We start from the raw sequence: 13,917 nt of genomic DNA, 5'->3' as shown, positions 1-13,917 counted from the left end.
CTTCATCAAGGGGTCTTTTCTACTAGAAATACTTTAGTCGATCGATTTGGCACAGACTTCAAACATTACTCGAGTAGAAAGAAGGACGTGGGATAGGTACCTATATCGTTTATTCAGGGAAAACAAAGAATTCGCGAAAACTTAAAAATATACTTAACTGAAAGTTCATGCGGTTGAGTTCAGGACCAACGCTAGTATGCAATATTTTGATTAGAATTATTAGGTACATATTTTTAATAGCTCTAAGCAGGCGGGTTTATTCACCTCACTAAATTGCATTTATTGCGATGTGGGCGGTAATTAGATGCCTAGGCCCGATATCCAGTATTCCCATTTCCCTACCGTTCCACCACCCTACGGAAACACGGGAGTCTACTTTAGTTTGTGGTTTAAACTCGGCACATTTTCATCGTTGTCTTGCAAAAAAAGGAAGAAAAGAACTAAAACCTCTTTCGGTCGCGACCTCCTTTTGTTTTTCCCGCTTTTATTGTGCACAGATTAAATCTGAGATAGTGTAAAATGTTGCAATTTAACTTTTTAAATGTCTTTTGAACTACGGCATTATCGGCACTATCTTTTAGAAGTGAAATATAAGAAAAAAGTGAAAAAGAAAGTATCATTCCAGGTAAACACGTGATTTTTTTAGACCTACTCGGCATAATGAGTAATTAGGTACTAAAAGCTACAACTACTTTACAGATAAAACAATCTCGTCCAGATTACTGACTGTATCTTTCTTTAGCTTCTTAAGCTTTCTTTCCAGCAGTGGATGTCCATCGGTTGAGACGATGGATGACGTTAATTGTAATTTGTTCCAGTTGCCATCGAGGGAAGGTTTGACGACGCCTAGGAGCGCTCGAGCTCCTATTGGCAGGAGACCAACGGGCACACTACCACATCAACGTATTAAGAAGGAGCAAAAAGAGGTCAGTTATTAGGCACCTATCCAATTACAAGGTTTCCTTTCTAAAATTTTGTAGTGCATTCTGAGTTCTCATTTAATCTGCCATGATGGATCAATAACTGCGTAGGTATTACAGTACGATCGTTGTATATATTCTTGGGCACTGGTCATATTTTGGTTGCGTGTGATACATACCTACTACCTAACTACATAGCATCAGTTACTATCAGACCTTTAGTCCTTCTGGACAATAACCAACAATTCACGTTATCTCTATGTATGATAGTAATAAATTAAGTGCAACGATCCTTCTGTCAGGCCAGACATTCTGAAATTAATCAATCTGAGAACCGAAGCGGAGGTCTCCCTTAAACGGTGCTCTCCAGGAATGCCTAGAAAAGGTTTCAAATTGTAACACGACATGATCGGTAACTATTAGTTATATGGGCCTCATAACAAAGCTCAGAGTCATTCGGCGGGCGATGAGGTTTCTCTATTTTTGATTGTGAGCAAGTCATAATAATGAGGAGATCCGTAGGAAAAACAGCGTATCGGCTTAAGTAGCTCAACGGGTTGCGAAGCTGAAGTGGCAAATAGTTCGAAAAACCGATAAGTAAACCCGATCCCAAGGTAGGTACTAAAATGGCGACCTTGCATCGGAAAGCGCAACGTTGATAGTCCCTCACTCAAAAGACATCAAACGAGTCGTAGGGAGCCGCTGAGTTCAAGCGGCGCAGGATCGTGGCGTGTGGAAGTCCCTACAAGAGAGTGCGGTTTGAACCGCCGACTTTTCGGAATTCAGTCTGCTCCTTAACCGCTGAGCTATTGAGGAACGTTTAAGTTGATAATGATGATGATGATGAAGATATTTTTCCAAAAACTCAAACTTTAAGCATATAATTTTCCATAGAAGGTGCCAGAAAGTCCGCCGGAGATGGATTCTCCAGTGGGCAGCGTGGGCAGCGACTTGCGGCGGCAGAACGAGGAGCTACGCGCCCGCCTCGCTGGCGAGAGTGCTGACCACCGGCGGCGGCTTGATGCTTACCGCAGGGCGCAGCAGGGGCAGGCGGCTTTGGTGTCCAGGCTTCAAGCGAAGGTAAAAAAATGAAATAAAGAATTTAAAAAAAAAATAGGTCGTCTATCCATAGATAATTAACTAAAATACTAGTTAGTTCAGTAGGAATAGACATATTTTTTTAATGTACCTAACTTTCTGCTTCATGCTTTCATATTATTCCTTAAGAATAAAAGTATGTAGTTACCTAGTTAGTTAGTATTTATTCCTAATAAAATATGATGGAGGTGATGATGATTTCATTCGCAGCTTTTGTTAGACATAATATTATAAGGTTTAAAAAAAATACTAAGCTTCAGAACGCAACTGTCTGCAGATTGTGACAACGTCAATGTCATTTTGGTTTGACATTGATATTTGATGTATTTGTCAATGTTTTGGCTTGCTTTTGAACTTATTTTGAAATAAAAATTATAACTTAAAATTTCCTGCAATTGTCATGAAATCTACATTAAACTGTTGTCTTTATTATTCGCTAACAGGCGTCGCACTCTACGTGACATTTCCGAAGTTAATTATGCTGTTAGCGCCTTAACAAAACCTAGTGAATTTAACTTCATTATTAACTTAGTTTTCACCAAGTTCTTAGACTTTTTACTGGATTCTTACGTTCTCCAAGGTTCTCCAATACAAGCAAAGATGTTCGGAGCTAGAGAACCAAATGTTGGAGACGACTCCTCGCAGCGAACCCAGCTACCGGCAGCCCACCGGCAAGATCGCTTTACCGGCGCCTTCTGCACTGTCCACTGTCACTCCATCGACATCCGACCGTCGGGATGAGCGTATTAATGACTTGGAAACTGCCCTGCGTAGGCTTGACGAGGAAAAACGCAAGTAGGTTCTTTTTATTGCTATCACTACCGAAAATAAATGCGGAAGTGTGTTTGTGCTTCACTCAAGCCGTAACGGTACAACGAATCGACTTGATTTTTTGCATGTATATAGTAATAAACCTAGGAAGTGCCATAGGCTACTTATATCCTGGAAAATCAAAAAGTTCCCACAGGATTTTTCAAAACATAAATCCATGCGGACACAATCGTGGGCAATAGCTAGTTTGTAGTAACTCATGAGTTTCATAGATTTTGAACAGTAATATTGCCGTCCAGGGCCTGTGCTATTCACTGTTACCACTTTCACATTTTATAATCATCATCATCTCAACCCATTGCTGGCCTACTACTGAGAATGGGTGTCCCCTTAATATGAGAAGGCTTTAACCCAATTGTAGATTTAATTGGCAGACTTCACAAACCATTGAAAACATTATGGAGAACTCAGAATGCCAGTTTCCTTACAATGTTTCTCTTCATTGTTGAAGCAATACAGTCCTTCATTGTGAATATAAACTTGCTTGAAATGCATATAATTCGGAAAAGTAAGAGGTGTATACCCAAGTTCAAACCCTGGAGTCTAGGATTAAGACTTCAGGCTCTTATTTGGGGGTCTAGGGCCTAGACTCTCAAGTCTTAACCACTGCACTACCATGGAGTCACATCTATAGTAAAAATATGTATTTCAACTTGAAGCAATAATTTTCACTGTTAAACAGATGTGAGAAGTTAGTATCTCAAAACAACCTGTTGCGAGACCAGCTGGAGGAGTCACACCAGCTGAACGAAGCCCTCACCAATGACCTGCAGAAGCTCACCAATGACTGGGAAGCCTTGAGGGATGAAATGGCCATAAAGGAGGATGAGTGGAAGGATGAGGAACAGGTAACATTTTGAATTAAAAAAAAATAAGGGCCTGTTGAATTTGAACAATATTCTAAGAAACTGTAGGATTCTGTGATCTCCAGTCAAAAGTCTAGGATTTTGGCGCCATCTCCACGGGCGAGAGAATCGCGGCGATAGTCTCCGCGCCGTGCGACAAATTCAATACAAACTCTATGGGCGATTCTATCGCGGCGATTCTTTGGTCAGTGGTGATGGCGCCTTAGTACAGAGCAACACATCATTATCATCCTTAAATAGCAGAGTAGTGAAAAAATTGATATTTTACTTAATATATTAAAGATCTGAAGAGTAACAAATGCTACTTTTCATCCTAGAAAATCAAAGAGTGACTACTTGCCTAAAACATTTTTAAAAACCTAAATGTATGCCTGTCATAATTCAAATCTAAATAAGCAAGTATTATTCTAGGCCTTCAATGACTACTATTCAAGCGAGCACAACCGTCTCCTAAACCTCTGGCGCGAGGTGGTCTCAGTCAAGCGCTTCTTCTCCGAGCTTCAGACTAACACCGAGAGAGATCTCTACAAAGTGAAGAACGACATTGACTCTGCTGCTCGGGAACTTGTTGGCACTTTGAGTGGATATGCTATAACTGCTTATGCTTCCCAAGGCTCCAAGGTAAGTAATTTTTTGCATTTAGTTATACTTCGGGACAGTACCATAGCCCAAAGAATGTCTAAGTCAATTCAAAATATGTAGCATTGTACACTTTTTGATTGTTACTTGTTGAAGTTGTAAGATAATGATGTAATGGTGACGTAGTTAACTAAACTACGTAAACTAGAACTATCAAAGCTGTTAAGCAACTCATTCCCAAGCATTCTTACCTTTTAAATAATTCTATACATTGTAATAGGATTTTTCAATTTTATGTTTATTTATTGAGAGACATCTCCAATGTATCTTCTGGGAGCTTATGATTATTACTGTATGCCATTTATAAGAAGAAATATTTTGCACACCTAAATAAAGATAAAAATATGTGTAATTATTTTAAGTTATACATGTTTTAGCAAAAAAAAAAAATCACTTCTATAATAAAAAACCTGTATATATTTTCAGCCTGACTCACAACAGCAATATTCAAGCACATGCGTTACGCAATCGACCTCAAGTTCAACAGTGGAAGTTCTTAGAGTGGAGCTGCATACGATCACTTCGCAACGCGACTCCGCAATCGCTGAGCTGCGGGAAAGAGACAACCGCATACAACGCTTGCTGGGAGAACTACAGGGCTTGGTAAGCGTTTACAGTTCTACCACTTTTATGAGTAGCATCGCCAAAATTCGTTTGCGCAGAAAAGCGCAATCGACGCTGACTAAAATCGAATGTACTATAGGAGGAGCTTTTGGATATTGATGAACTATTGTAATTTTTTAGGAAGACTATTTTTTTCATTTTTTTTTTATTCTGATACAAGTTAGCCCTTGACTGCAATATCACCTGTAAGCAGGGGCGCCGACTCCGTGGGTGCTCGGGTGCTCTAGCACCCACGAGAGGTAAATAGTGGGCTCCGAGCACCCACGACTATAAATATCTAAAATAATTCTCATCTTTTAACAAACGCGATCTAAATAATATACTTATCATACCTAAATAATTTTATATCAAAGTTAAAGACTTTTAATGAAATAAATGACGCGCAATTTTATTTATTTTGAATTGAATGTTTTAAAACAAAAGTATGTGTAGTGTGTACAGTACTGAAATAAATAAATAAAATATCAGTAGCTAGGTATGTCATTAAAAGCTGGAGCACCCACGGGAATTTTAAAAACCCGGCGCCCCTGCCTGTAAGTGATGATGCAGTCTTAAGATAGACGCAGGCTAACTTGGAAGGGGTATAGCAGTTTTTGTTAAACCCATACCCCTTTTTTGGTTTTTATACGGCATCATACCGGAACGCTAAATCGCTTGGTGGCACAGCCTTGCCGGTAGGGTGGTAACTAGCCACGGCCGAAACCTTCCACCAGACCAGACCAGTGATGACATTATAAAATTCCCAACCCTGCCGGAAATCGAACCCGGGACCTTCCACTAATAAGACCACAGCGCTTACCACTGCGCCATGGAGGTCGTCGGAGGTTTTTACTATAGGAGCAACTTCTGGATGTCGATGAACTATTGTAATTTTTATGAAGCCTATTTTCACTATAGGAGGAGCGCTGCGAATGCGCGGAGACACTGTGTTCGGAGGCAGGCATTATGCGCTCGGCTTTAGAGGAGGTTGCCCGCGCGCTCATACAGGACTCTGAGGCCGATGCGGCGCCACAACACCTGCATATATCTGAGCGGTGTGTTTCTATTTTCTTTTACTTTCTTAGAATCTCAGATCTTGTTCTTTCTTAGAAATTGCCGCGATTTGTCCGAAAAAATACAGTTCATCATCAACACTATAATATCAGTATGTGGGTGTCCATTGGTGAGTTTAGGCCTGCAATTAAGCAGATAACATAATTTATTATGTACTAGAGGGTGCTCGCGACTTCGTCCGCGTGGATGTGTAGATTTTTAAAGATCCTACGGGAACGGATTTTCTGGGATAAAAAGTTGCCTATGTCAATTACAGGTACCCAAACTACCTCGGTACCTTTCATATAAATCGGTTAAGTAGATGGGTCTTTAGGAATCCCGTGGGAACTCTTTGATTTCCGGGTTCAAAAGTAGCCTTTGTCCTAGCAGAGAGTGATAGCGATTATCGCATTGGATGTTAATGATGCTTTTCCTTTAGATCGCCTAAACGGGGAGCTCCAACCTCGGGCAACGCTACTGCATTCGCTGAGAGCACCATATCCGCAGTACAAGCCGCTTTGCACAAGTATCAAATACAGATACATGAATTGCAGGTAATTAAATTTTTTATTTTTTTTTGGGACCGCAGGATGAAATTACGAACAGATAGAAAAAATGTAAAAAAACACGCAAATCGGTCCAGCAATCTTGGAGAAATCGGGTGGTATCGACTTCGAAATCAATTTTCTTCTTTTTCAGTAGAGGTTTCAATTTCAAATCAATTCATTAAAAAAAAACTTATATTTGTAGGTAAAACTGCAAAACACCAGAGAACAACTCCTGACAAGTAGAAAGCACTGTGAAGCGGCGGACAGTAGCATAGCGTCTTTGGAAGGAAAAGTGCAAGATTTGCAAGGTATGTATGTAGGACACTAAATTAACGGCTTCAAAGTAGTGTATACATAGGCTGCACTAAAAGTATCGGGAATGGAATATTTCCACTGTCCCTGTCATATTAAAATCTTTTTAATTGAAAACTCCTTGGTTTTAAAAATCGAATACCATTTATTTATTTAAAAAAAGATTCTCGGTCTTTTCACAATGTTTTGTCAAACTTGTTTAGTCGTTGAGAAAATGGAATTGACTCGAGAAAATTCTAGAGCGATGATTTATTATGACTTTCGAAGTGGTTTAACACAAAAATAGTGTGTTGACCGGATGATTTCTGCATTTGGTGATGAAGCCCCATCCAAAACCACAATTTATCGCTGGTTTGCTGAATTTCAACGTGGACGTGTCAAGCTCAGTGATGATCCCCGTCAAGGTCGTCCAAAAACTGCAGTCACCCAAGAAAACGTTGATGCTGTGCGTAAGCTGATTGAGGAAGATCGACATGTGACATACCGCGAAATTCAGGCAACTTTAGACATTGGCATGAGTCAAATACAAATATTCTTGCATGAACAATTAGGTGTAAAAAAGTTGTTTTCCCGATGGATACCGCATTTGCTCTGTGAAGAGCAAAAAGCGGCTCGCGTTACTTGGTGCGTCAGAACTCTCGAGAGATTCCACGCAGGATCCTCAAATGCTGTATACAACATCGTATCAGGTGACGAATCCTGGATATACGCGTACGAACCGGAAAAAAAAAACCAGTCACGAGTTTGGGTGTTCGAAAATGAGTTAAAGCCAACAAAAATTGTTCGTTCACGAAGTGTTGCAAAAAAAATGGTGGCCATGTTGCGACTATTCCTCTTGAGGGACAAAGAACGGTTAATGCAGAATGGTATGCTAGCATTTGTTTGCCACAGGTCGTTTCTGAACTCCGTAAAGAGAACTGCAACCGCCGCATCATCCTCCATCACGACAATGCGAGTTCTCACACCGCGCACAGAACAAAAGAGTTTTTAGAGCAAGAAAACATAGAATTATTAGACCATCCGCCGTACAGCCCCGACTAAGCCCTAATGATTTCTGTACTATCCCTAAAATAAAGAATACATTGCGTGGTCAGAGATTTTCATCACCTGAAGAAGCTGTGGACGCCTACAAAACGGCCATTTTGAAGACCCCAACTTCCGAATGGAATGGTTGCTTCAATATTGGTTCCATCGTATGGAAAAATGTGTCAAATTTCGCGGAGAATACTTCGAAAAGCAATAAATACATTTTTAAATAGTAATGTTGTGTCACTTCCTTGATTCCCGAAATTTTCAGTGCCGCCCTCGTAGTACGTGACAGTCCCCGTGCTAACCCGGTGCGGGATAGCGTGGGCTACGTGCGGGTATGCGGACCGTCCCTCCGCCTCTTACCCCGATTGCCATCTTGACCTGTCGCGTACTATAATTTTTTCACAGTGTTCATTGATAAAACGATGGAACTTTATATTTTAACATGTATCAATTTAGCTTTAGTTAAAACATCAGCTTTAGCGTAAACACGAACGTTACTTTCATTCGTATTTGAAATGGCTGCCAAACAGAACAAATATTTTGAGACGGCCATCTTTTCAGGTATTTTATAAAGTACAAAATAGTTATTGCAAAATAATTAAAAACTGTATTTACTTACTAAAATTACCAAAAATCTTTTGTAGACTCATTTAAAAAAATATAATTCCACGCCCGTTTAGCTTTACTTCAGCTGCGCGTAAAAATGACACTCACATTTTTTTACTTTCTGCGCAGGTAAATTAGATCAAGCCAACACAGATTTGAACCAACTCCTACAAGAGAAAGATTCGATGCAGAAGACCCTCGAAGCCTTGAGAATAGATAAGAACAATCTAGAACGAAATCGCGTTGAAATCAATGCTATGGTAAGTTAATTTAGAATATTCTAGATCTCTGAATTAGTCCTGATAGGATGCCTGTCTATTGATTTTCTAAGTGTCTAACACTGAATAATTGCCACCGAGCTCATTTGATATTAATTTTTAATCCATTGAAGGTTTTCTACAAAAAAAATATTTTAGTATCACTCAGTGAAGCAACAATGTAGGACATTTTATTTATTTCATGAAGGTGGAGTCCTTAACATCGGATTACGAGAAGCTTCAAAAAATTAACAGTCGCCTGGAAAAGAACATCGAATCTCTTGAGGGCGAGAAACGCGCGCTGAACTCCGAAGTTGACCGTTTACATCGGGAGGCGTCCAGTAGAGAATCTGTTTTGAGGTATGTTATAGATTTTATCATCTTCGACATCAACCCATCGCCATCTCACTACTGAGCACGGTTCGCTCCTTAGAAAAGGTCTGACCATAGTCTACCATGCGGCCGTAATGCTGATTGGCAAACTTCACACACCGCTGAGAATGTTACGAAGAATCAGGCATGCAGGTATCTTGATGGTATTTTTTTATTTTCATACAAGTTAGCCTTTGACTGCAATCTCACCTGATAGTAAGTGATGATGCAGTCTAAGATGGAGGCGGACTAACCTGGAAGGGGTGTGGTAGTTTTATTAAACCCATAGCCCTTTGGTTTGGACACTGCATCACACCAGAACGCTAATTCACTTGGTGGCACGGGTAGAGTGGTAACTAGCCACGGCCGAATTAGACGAAATCTCGTTCTCTTAATCGGATTGTAAGCGGAAGGATCTGGGAACCCGCCGCATTACTACCCCAAGAGATATCTTACCATTATGTGATTAATGGAACACAATGAGGAATAATACTGTAAAGAAAGAATAAGATTAATATTTTAAATACTCCTTAAAAGATTTAACAGCCCAATAGTTTCAAGCAAGTCGAATTTAGATTCGATTCTTTAAACTGTAACACTATGAAAATAAGGCTACTTTCACAACAATGTGTATTATAATGTACTAGCTGACGCCCACGACTTCGTCCGCGTGTATTTAGATTTTTCGGAATCCCGTGGGAAATCTTTGTTATTCCGGGATAAAAAGTAGCCTATGTGCTAATCCAGGATATTATCTAATCTCCATTTCAAATTTCAGCCAAATCCGTCCAGTGGTTTTTGCGTGAAGGAGTAACAAACACACACACACACACACACAAACTTTCGCCTTTATAATATTAGTGTGATACATAATACACAATTGTTATTGTAGGGCCGAAGAAGAGCGTTCGTCGCGAATGCGTGCTGAACTCGTGACGCTAAGAGAGGAGCTTAACAAGATCGCTTTGGCGAGAGATTTGCTGGACCAGCAGAAGTTAGAAGCCGACGCCATACTGTCGCAGATGGAGAAAAACAGAAGTAAGTACCATAGTAATATTGATATTTCGTCATCATCAACTGGATATAATTCTTCAGGACATAAGTCGACTTTTAGGCACCACACGCTGTGGTCTTGCTTAAAATTTTCTTTAGTGTCGAAAACTTAGGGCCTCGAAAAAGTAACTGGTGTTTGGCAAAGTCCGTCCGCGGTTTTTTTTTTTAAAATATCATAAAGTGCTGAGGACAGTACTTTACTAACATTACAATCTAGCCTACGAATAGCGCTAATAAGCAATATTATATTGACCTAAACTTATAAAAGTACTTATATCTAAGAATCGGTCCATTAATTTATCTTAGTTTACAGTTAGTTTTCATTGAAAGACACTTTGTTCTTGTGTTCTTTGAAATGCACTAGCACTAAAATTTTTTTTTCTCTCTTGTCTGGCTTTACAAAAATTAGCCAATGTCAAGTTTGTAGTTATTCGTCAGCACTAAATTTTCACTTTGTTTTTTTCTAGTGTTCTTTTTCCGCGGTTTTGATTTCAGTATTGTAGGGTGAAGACAAAAGTCCTTTTTGATTCTAGATAAACCTCAAAAAACTTCCGTAGTTCAACGGTTTGGGTATGCCCAAACTGTTGAACTATTGAGGTTTTTATTTAGCGTCAATCTTAAGGAAACCACATTAAGACTGAAATCTATAGATCAGACTTTGACTTGCTCACTCTTAAGTTTCAGTTAAAAAGCCAGACAGATTTGTGCCCCTTACATAAACCCGTCTCGTTTTATAATCTGTACAGGTGAACTAGAAATTGAGTTAGAAAGAACTTTAATAGAACGCGGAGATTTCCAAGATTTAGTGGAGAAGTTGCAAAATCTAGTCCGAAATCTGGAAGCAGATAAGAAGAAGCTTCAGGAAGACGTTAAACATGTGAGTATAAGTTTCCTAGTGATATAGATTTTTGTAGTGATCATACGTTTGCAATAAGATCAGTAAAACTAGATAGTTTACGCTTATTGTCCAAAGAACTTTGACGTTCTGACAGTTTTTGTATTGGGAATCTGCCAAAATGTCACAATTCGTCGTAAAAGTTTATTTAGATTGAAAAATGAGTCCTAAATTTAATAAACAAGCCAATAAAATGTAATAATCATCGTAGCTCGAAGACGACAGATCGTCCCTGTCAAACCAGTCATCAGACCTACAGGGTGATCTGAATTCGCTCCGCAAGGAGTTGCTAGCAGCTGAGCAGAACAGGATGGAGTTGGAGGCAGATAAGGCGTCTCTGCATGAGAAGATCAAGTTCCTAGAGGGAGAGAGGGAGAAAGTTGAAATGGAGTTACGGCAAGTGATGAGGTGAGAGGTTGAAATGATATTTTACCAGAGTTTGAGGTTTGTTCAATAAGATGATATCCGCGATTGCAGCCGCGTGAATTTTGGTTTTTGGTTTCTGTACAAACTTGATTTTCACGGATAAAAAATATGCTATGCCCGTCTCCAGGATGCAAGCTATCTCTGTGCCACATTTCGCAAAGATCAATTCAACAGTTGAGTCAGAAAAGCTAACAGACACTAGACAAACAGACGCACAGAAACACTGAAACACTTTCGTGCTATATAATATTAGTATGGATTTTTAAGCCAAAGCTGAGTTAAAAAAAAAATTTACAGGGTTATAGCTTTATGGGGACAGGTATAAAAAATAGGCATCTACGTATTAGATGTAAGATAAGAATTAAGAAATTAACCAATTAATCAGCAAGAATATTGTTTCCGTCATTGTAGAAAATATTTTTTGATACTTTCTAGACTTATTTACTCTTGGTGTAAACTAGTTGTTACAGGAAATGGTTCCAGGTACTTTTATTTAGTCGAATATCTTTTTTTTTTCAGAGAGCGTGGTGAACTCAGTTCCCAATTAACGGCGATGGCTCGTAAGAAAGACACACTGAACGAAGAGATCATACGTTTGCAACAACGATTGGAGCAGGCGAACGAAACTATCGGCCGACTGAACCGGTCTCTTGATGATCATGTTAAAGATTCGGAGGAAAAACAGGCAAGTATAGGCTTGCGCCTTCGGGAAGGCCTGTGTCCAGCAATGGACGTGAGATTGATTGACAAGATTTTCGAAAAAACTGAACTTTTACTTAGATAATTGTTAAAATGAATAAAGTGAATATAATCGACATGAACTGACTCCGGTCTTTATAGACGGACTGCAAACTGACTGCAGTAACATAAGCAATTGACAACTGCATCGGTTCACACTGAGTGCCCGTATTAGAACTGCACCTTTACTGCAGTTGTGTCAATTGCATCCCAACTGCAATTCCATAGTTGGCTTGCAATTCAAATGCAGTCTATCTGTATAGACTTCCATCACTTTCCACACCATCTTTACCTCTTATTTTCAATCCAGCAACTTTTTTGAATACCTAGAAACTACTAGCCTATGTTACTAAATCCGCATGTTCATAATCCAACCCATATGTATCGCGCCATCTTAAATGATTTGATTTTCCACTGATTAGACTCTCTGACTTTATGGCCGCTACGTTCTGCTCTACGTTCCGCTATCAAAACTAAGCAAACTTTTTTTCTATCCGTAGTTATTAATAGATAATTTGGAGAAAGACAAGCAGCATTTGCAAGAGCAGCTAGCGGGAGTTAGGTCTGAGAAGGACGCGCTAGAGGCGGTGTTGTTTGATACGGCCAACATGCTGGAAGATGCGGAGAATAAAAGGAGCAAGTTGGAACATGACTTGCAGGAAACGCTTGTCCAGCAGGAGAATTATAAAGGTAGGGTTTTGACTAATATCGTGCACAGGATTTGAAGCCAGAGTAGACATTTGTTACTCATCATAATCATCAACCTATAGATGGCCACTGCTGGACATAGGTCTCTTGTAGGGACTTCCACACACCACAGTCTTACGCCACCTGTAGCCAGCGGCTCCCTACGATTCGCTTGATTCGTCTATCCACTAAGCGAGGGGGTCTTCCAACGCTGCGATTCCCGGTGCAAGGTCGCCTTTCCAGCACCTTGGGACCCCAAAGTCTTTTCGAACTATGTGCCCTGCTCATTGCCACTTCAGCTTAGCAACGCTCTGAGCTATGTCGGTTACTCTGACCCTCAGACACCTGATTCTGAAGGGTCTCATTTCTGTTTTGAGCACATAGGGAAACTCTAAACATAGCTTTCTCCATCACCCGCTGAGTGAATCTGAGCTTTCTTATGAGACCCATAGTTAGCGACCATGTCTCGGATTCATATGTTATCACTATTTGTTACGCGTAGGTAGGAAATAGAAGTCGCAAGATTTTTTATTCAAATACACTTTAACAAGTGCTTTCGAATTGTTAAGTAAATCTACTGATCCAGAATGCACGCACTACCGAAATAAACCTTTGCATTTAAAACATGGCCAGTGATTTTTGACAACAGGTCAAATCGCCCGCCTGACAAAAGATCTGGAAAACAGTGAAAAGAAACTTCGAGAGACAAGGAACAGCATGTCGCAGCAATCTGGCAAGAAAGAGGCCGAGTACCAGCAGGTCATCACAAATCTCAACCGGACCACTACGGAGAATATTACTAAACTTAAAGAGGAAAAGGTACTTAGACGTAAAAAAAACAAAAATTAATAAATATTTTTATATTTTTACTGATTAAATTTCTTAAAATACTCTATTAAAATATTACAATAAAACTTAAAGCTAGCCTTATCTAATTACTATACAAATCATGCCCGCGTGGAATGGTGCCAAGAATACTGG

The 13,917-nt window shown here is 39.7% G+C and overlaps 1 protein-coding gene across 1 annotated transcript in view; it reads left to right on the top strand.

The window, feature by feature from the left end:
• Positions 1–504: 504 nt before the first annotated feature.
• Positions 505–13,917, top strand: part of LOC123868846 (rootletin) — a 28,102-nt gene continuing 14,689 nt past the window's right edge. Inside the window, exons 1-18 of the mRNA XM_045911491.1 lie at positions 505–625; positions 819–926; positions 1,815–2,000; positions 2,599–2,813; positions 3,532–3,697; positions 4,127–4,336; positions 4,781–4,957; positions 5,876–6,012; positions 6,450–6,564; positions 6,761–6,866; positions 8,638–8,768; positions 8,974–9,125; positions 10,030–10,175; positions 10,937–11,067; positions 11,297–11,493; positions 12,031–12,196; positions 12,750–12,939; positions 13,586–13,755. Coding sequence (XP_045767447.1) covers positions 542–625; positions 819–926; positions 1,815–2,000; positions 2,599–2,813; positions 3,532–3,697; positions 4,127–4,336; positions 4,781–4,957; positions 5,876–6,012; positions 6,450–6,564; positions 6,761–6,866; positions 8,638–8,768; positions 8,974–9,125; positions 10,030–10,175; positions 10,937–11,067; positions 11,297–11,493; positions 12,031–12,196; positions 12,750–12,939; positions 13,586–13,755 — 2,787 coding nt within the window. The 5' untranslated portion in view covers positions 505–541. The remainder of the gene's footprint in view (positions 626–818; positions 927–1,814; positions 2,001–2,598; positions 2,814–3,531; positions 3,698–4,126; positions 4,337–4,780; positions 4,958–5,875; positions 6,013–6,449; positions 6,565–6,760; positions 6,867–8,637; positions 8,769–8,973; positions 9,126–10,029; positions 10,176–10,936; positions 11,068–11,296; positions 11,494–12,030; positions 12,197–12,749; positions 12,940–13,585; positions 13,756–13,917) is intronic.

This window comes from Maniola jurtina, chromosome 10 (assembly GCF_905333055.1).
Source record: "Maniola jurtina chromosome 10, ilManJurt1.1, whole genome shotgun sequence".
Taxonomy (NCBI): Eukaryota; Metazoa; Arthropoda; class Insecta; order Lepidoptera; family Nymphalidae; genus Maniola; species Maniola jurtina.
Note: the sequence above shows the minus strand (reverse complement) of the source record. Positions and strands in the feature narration are given on the sequence as shown.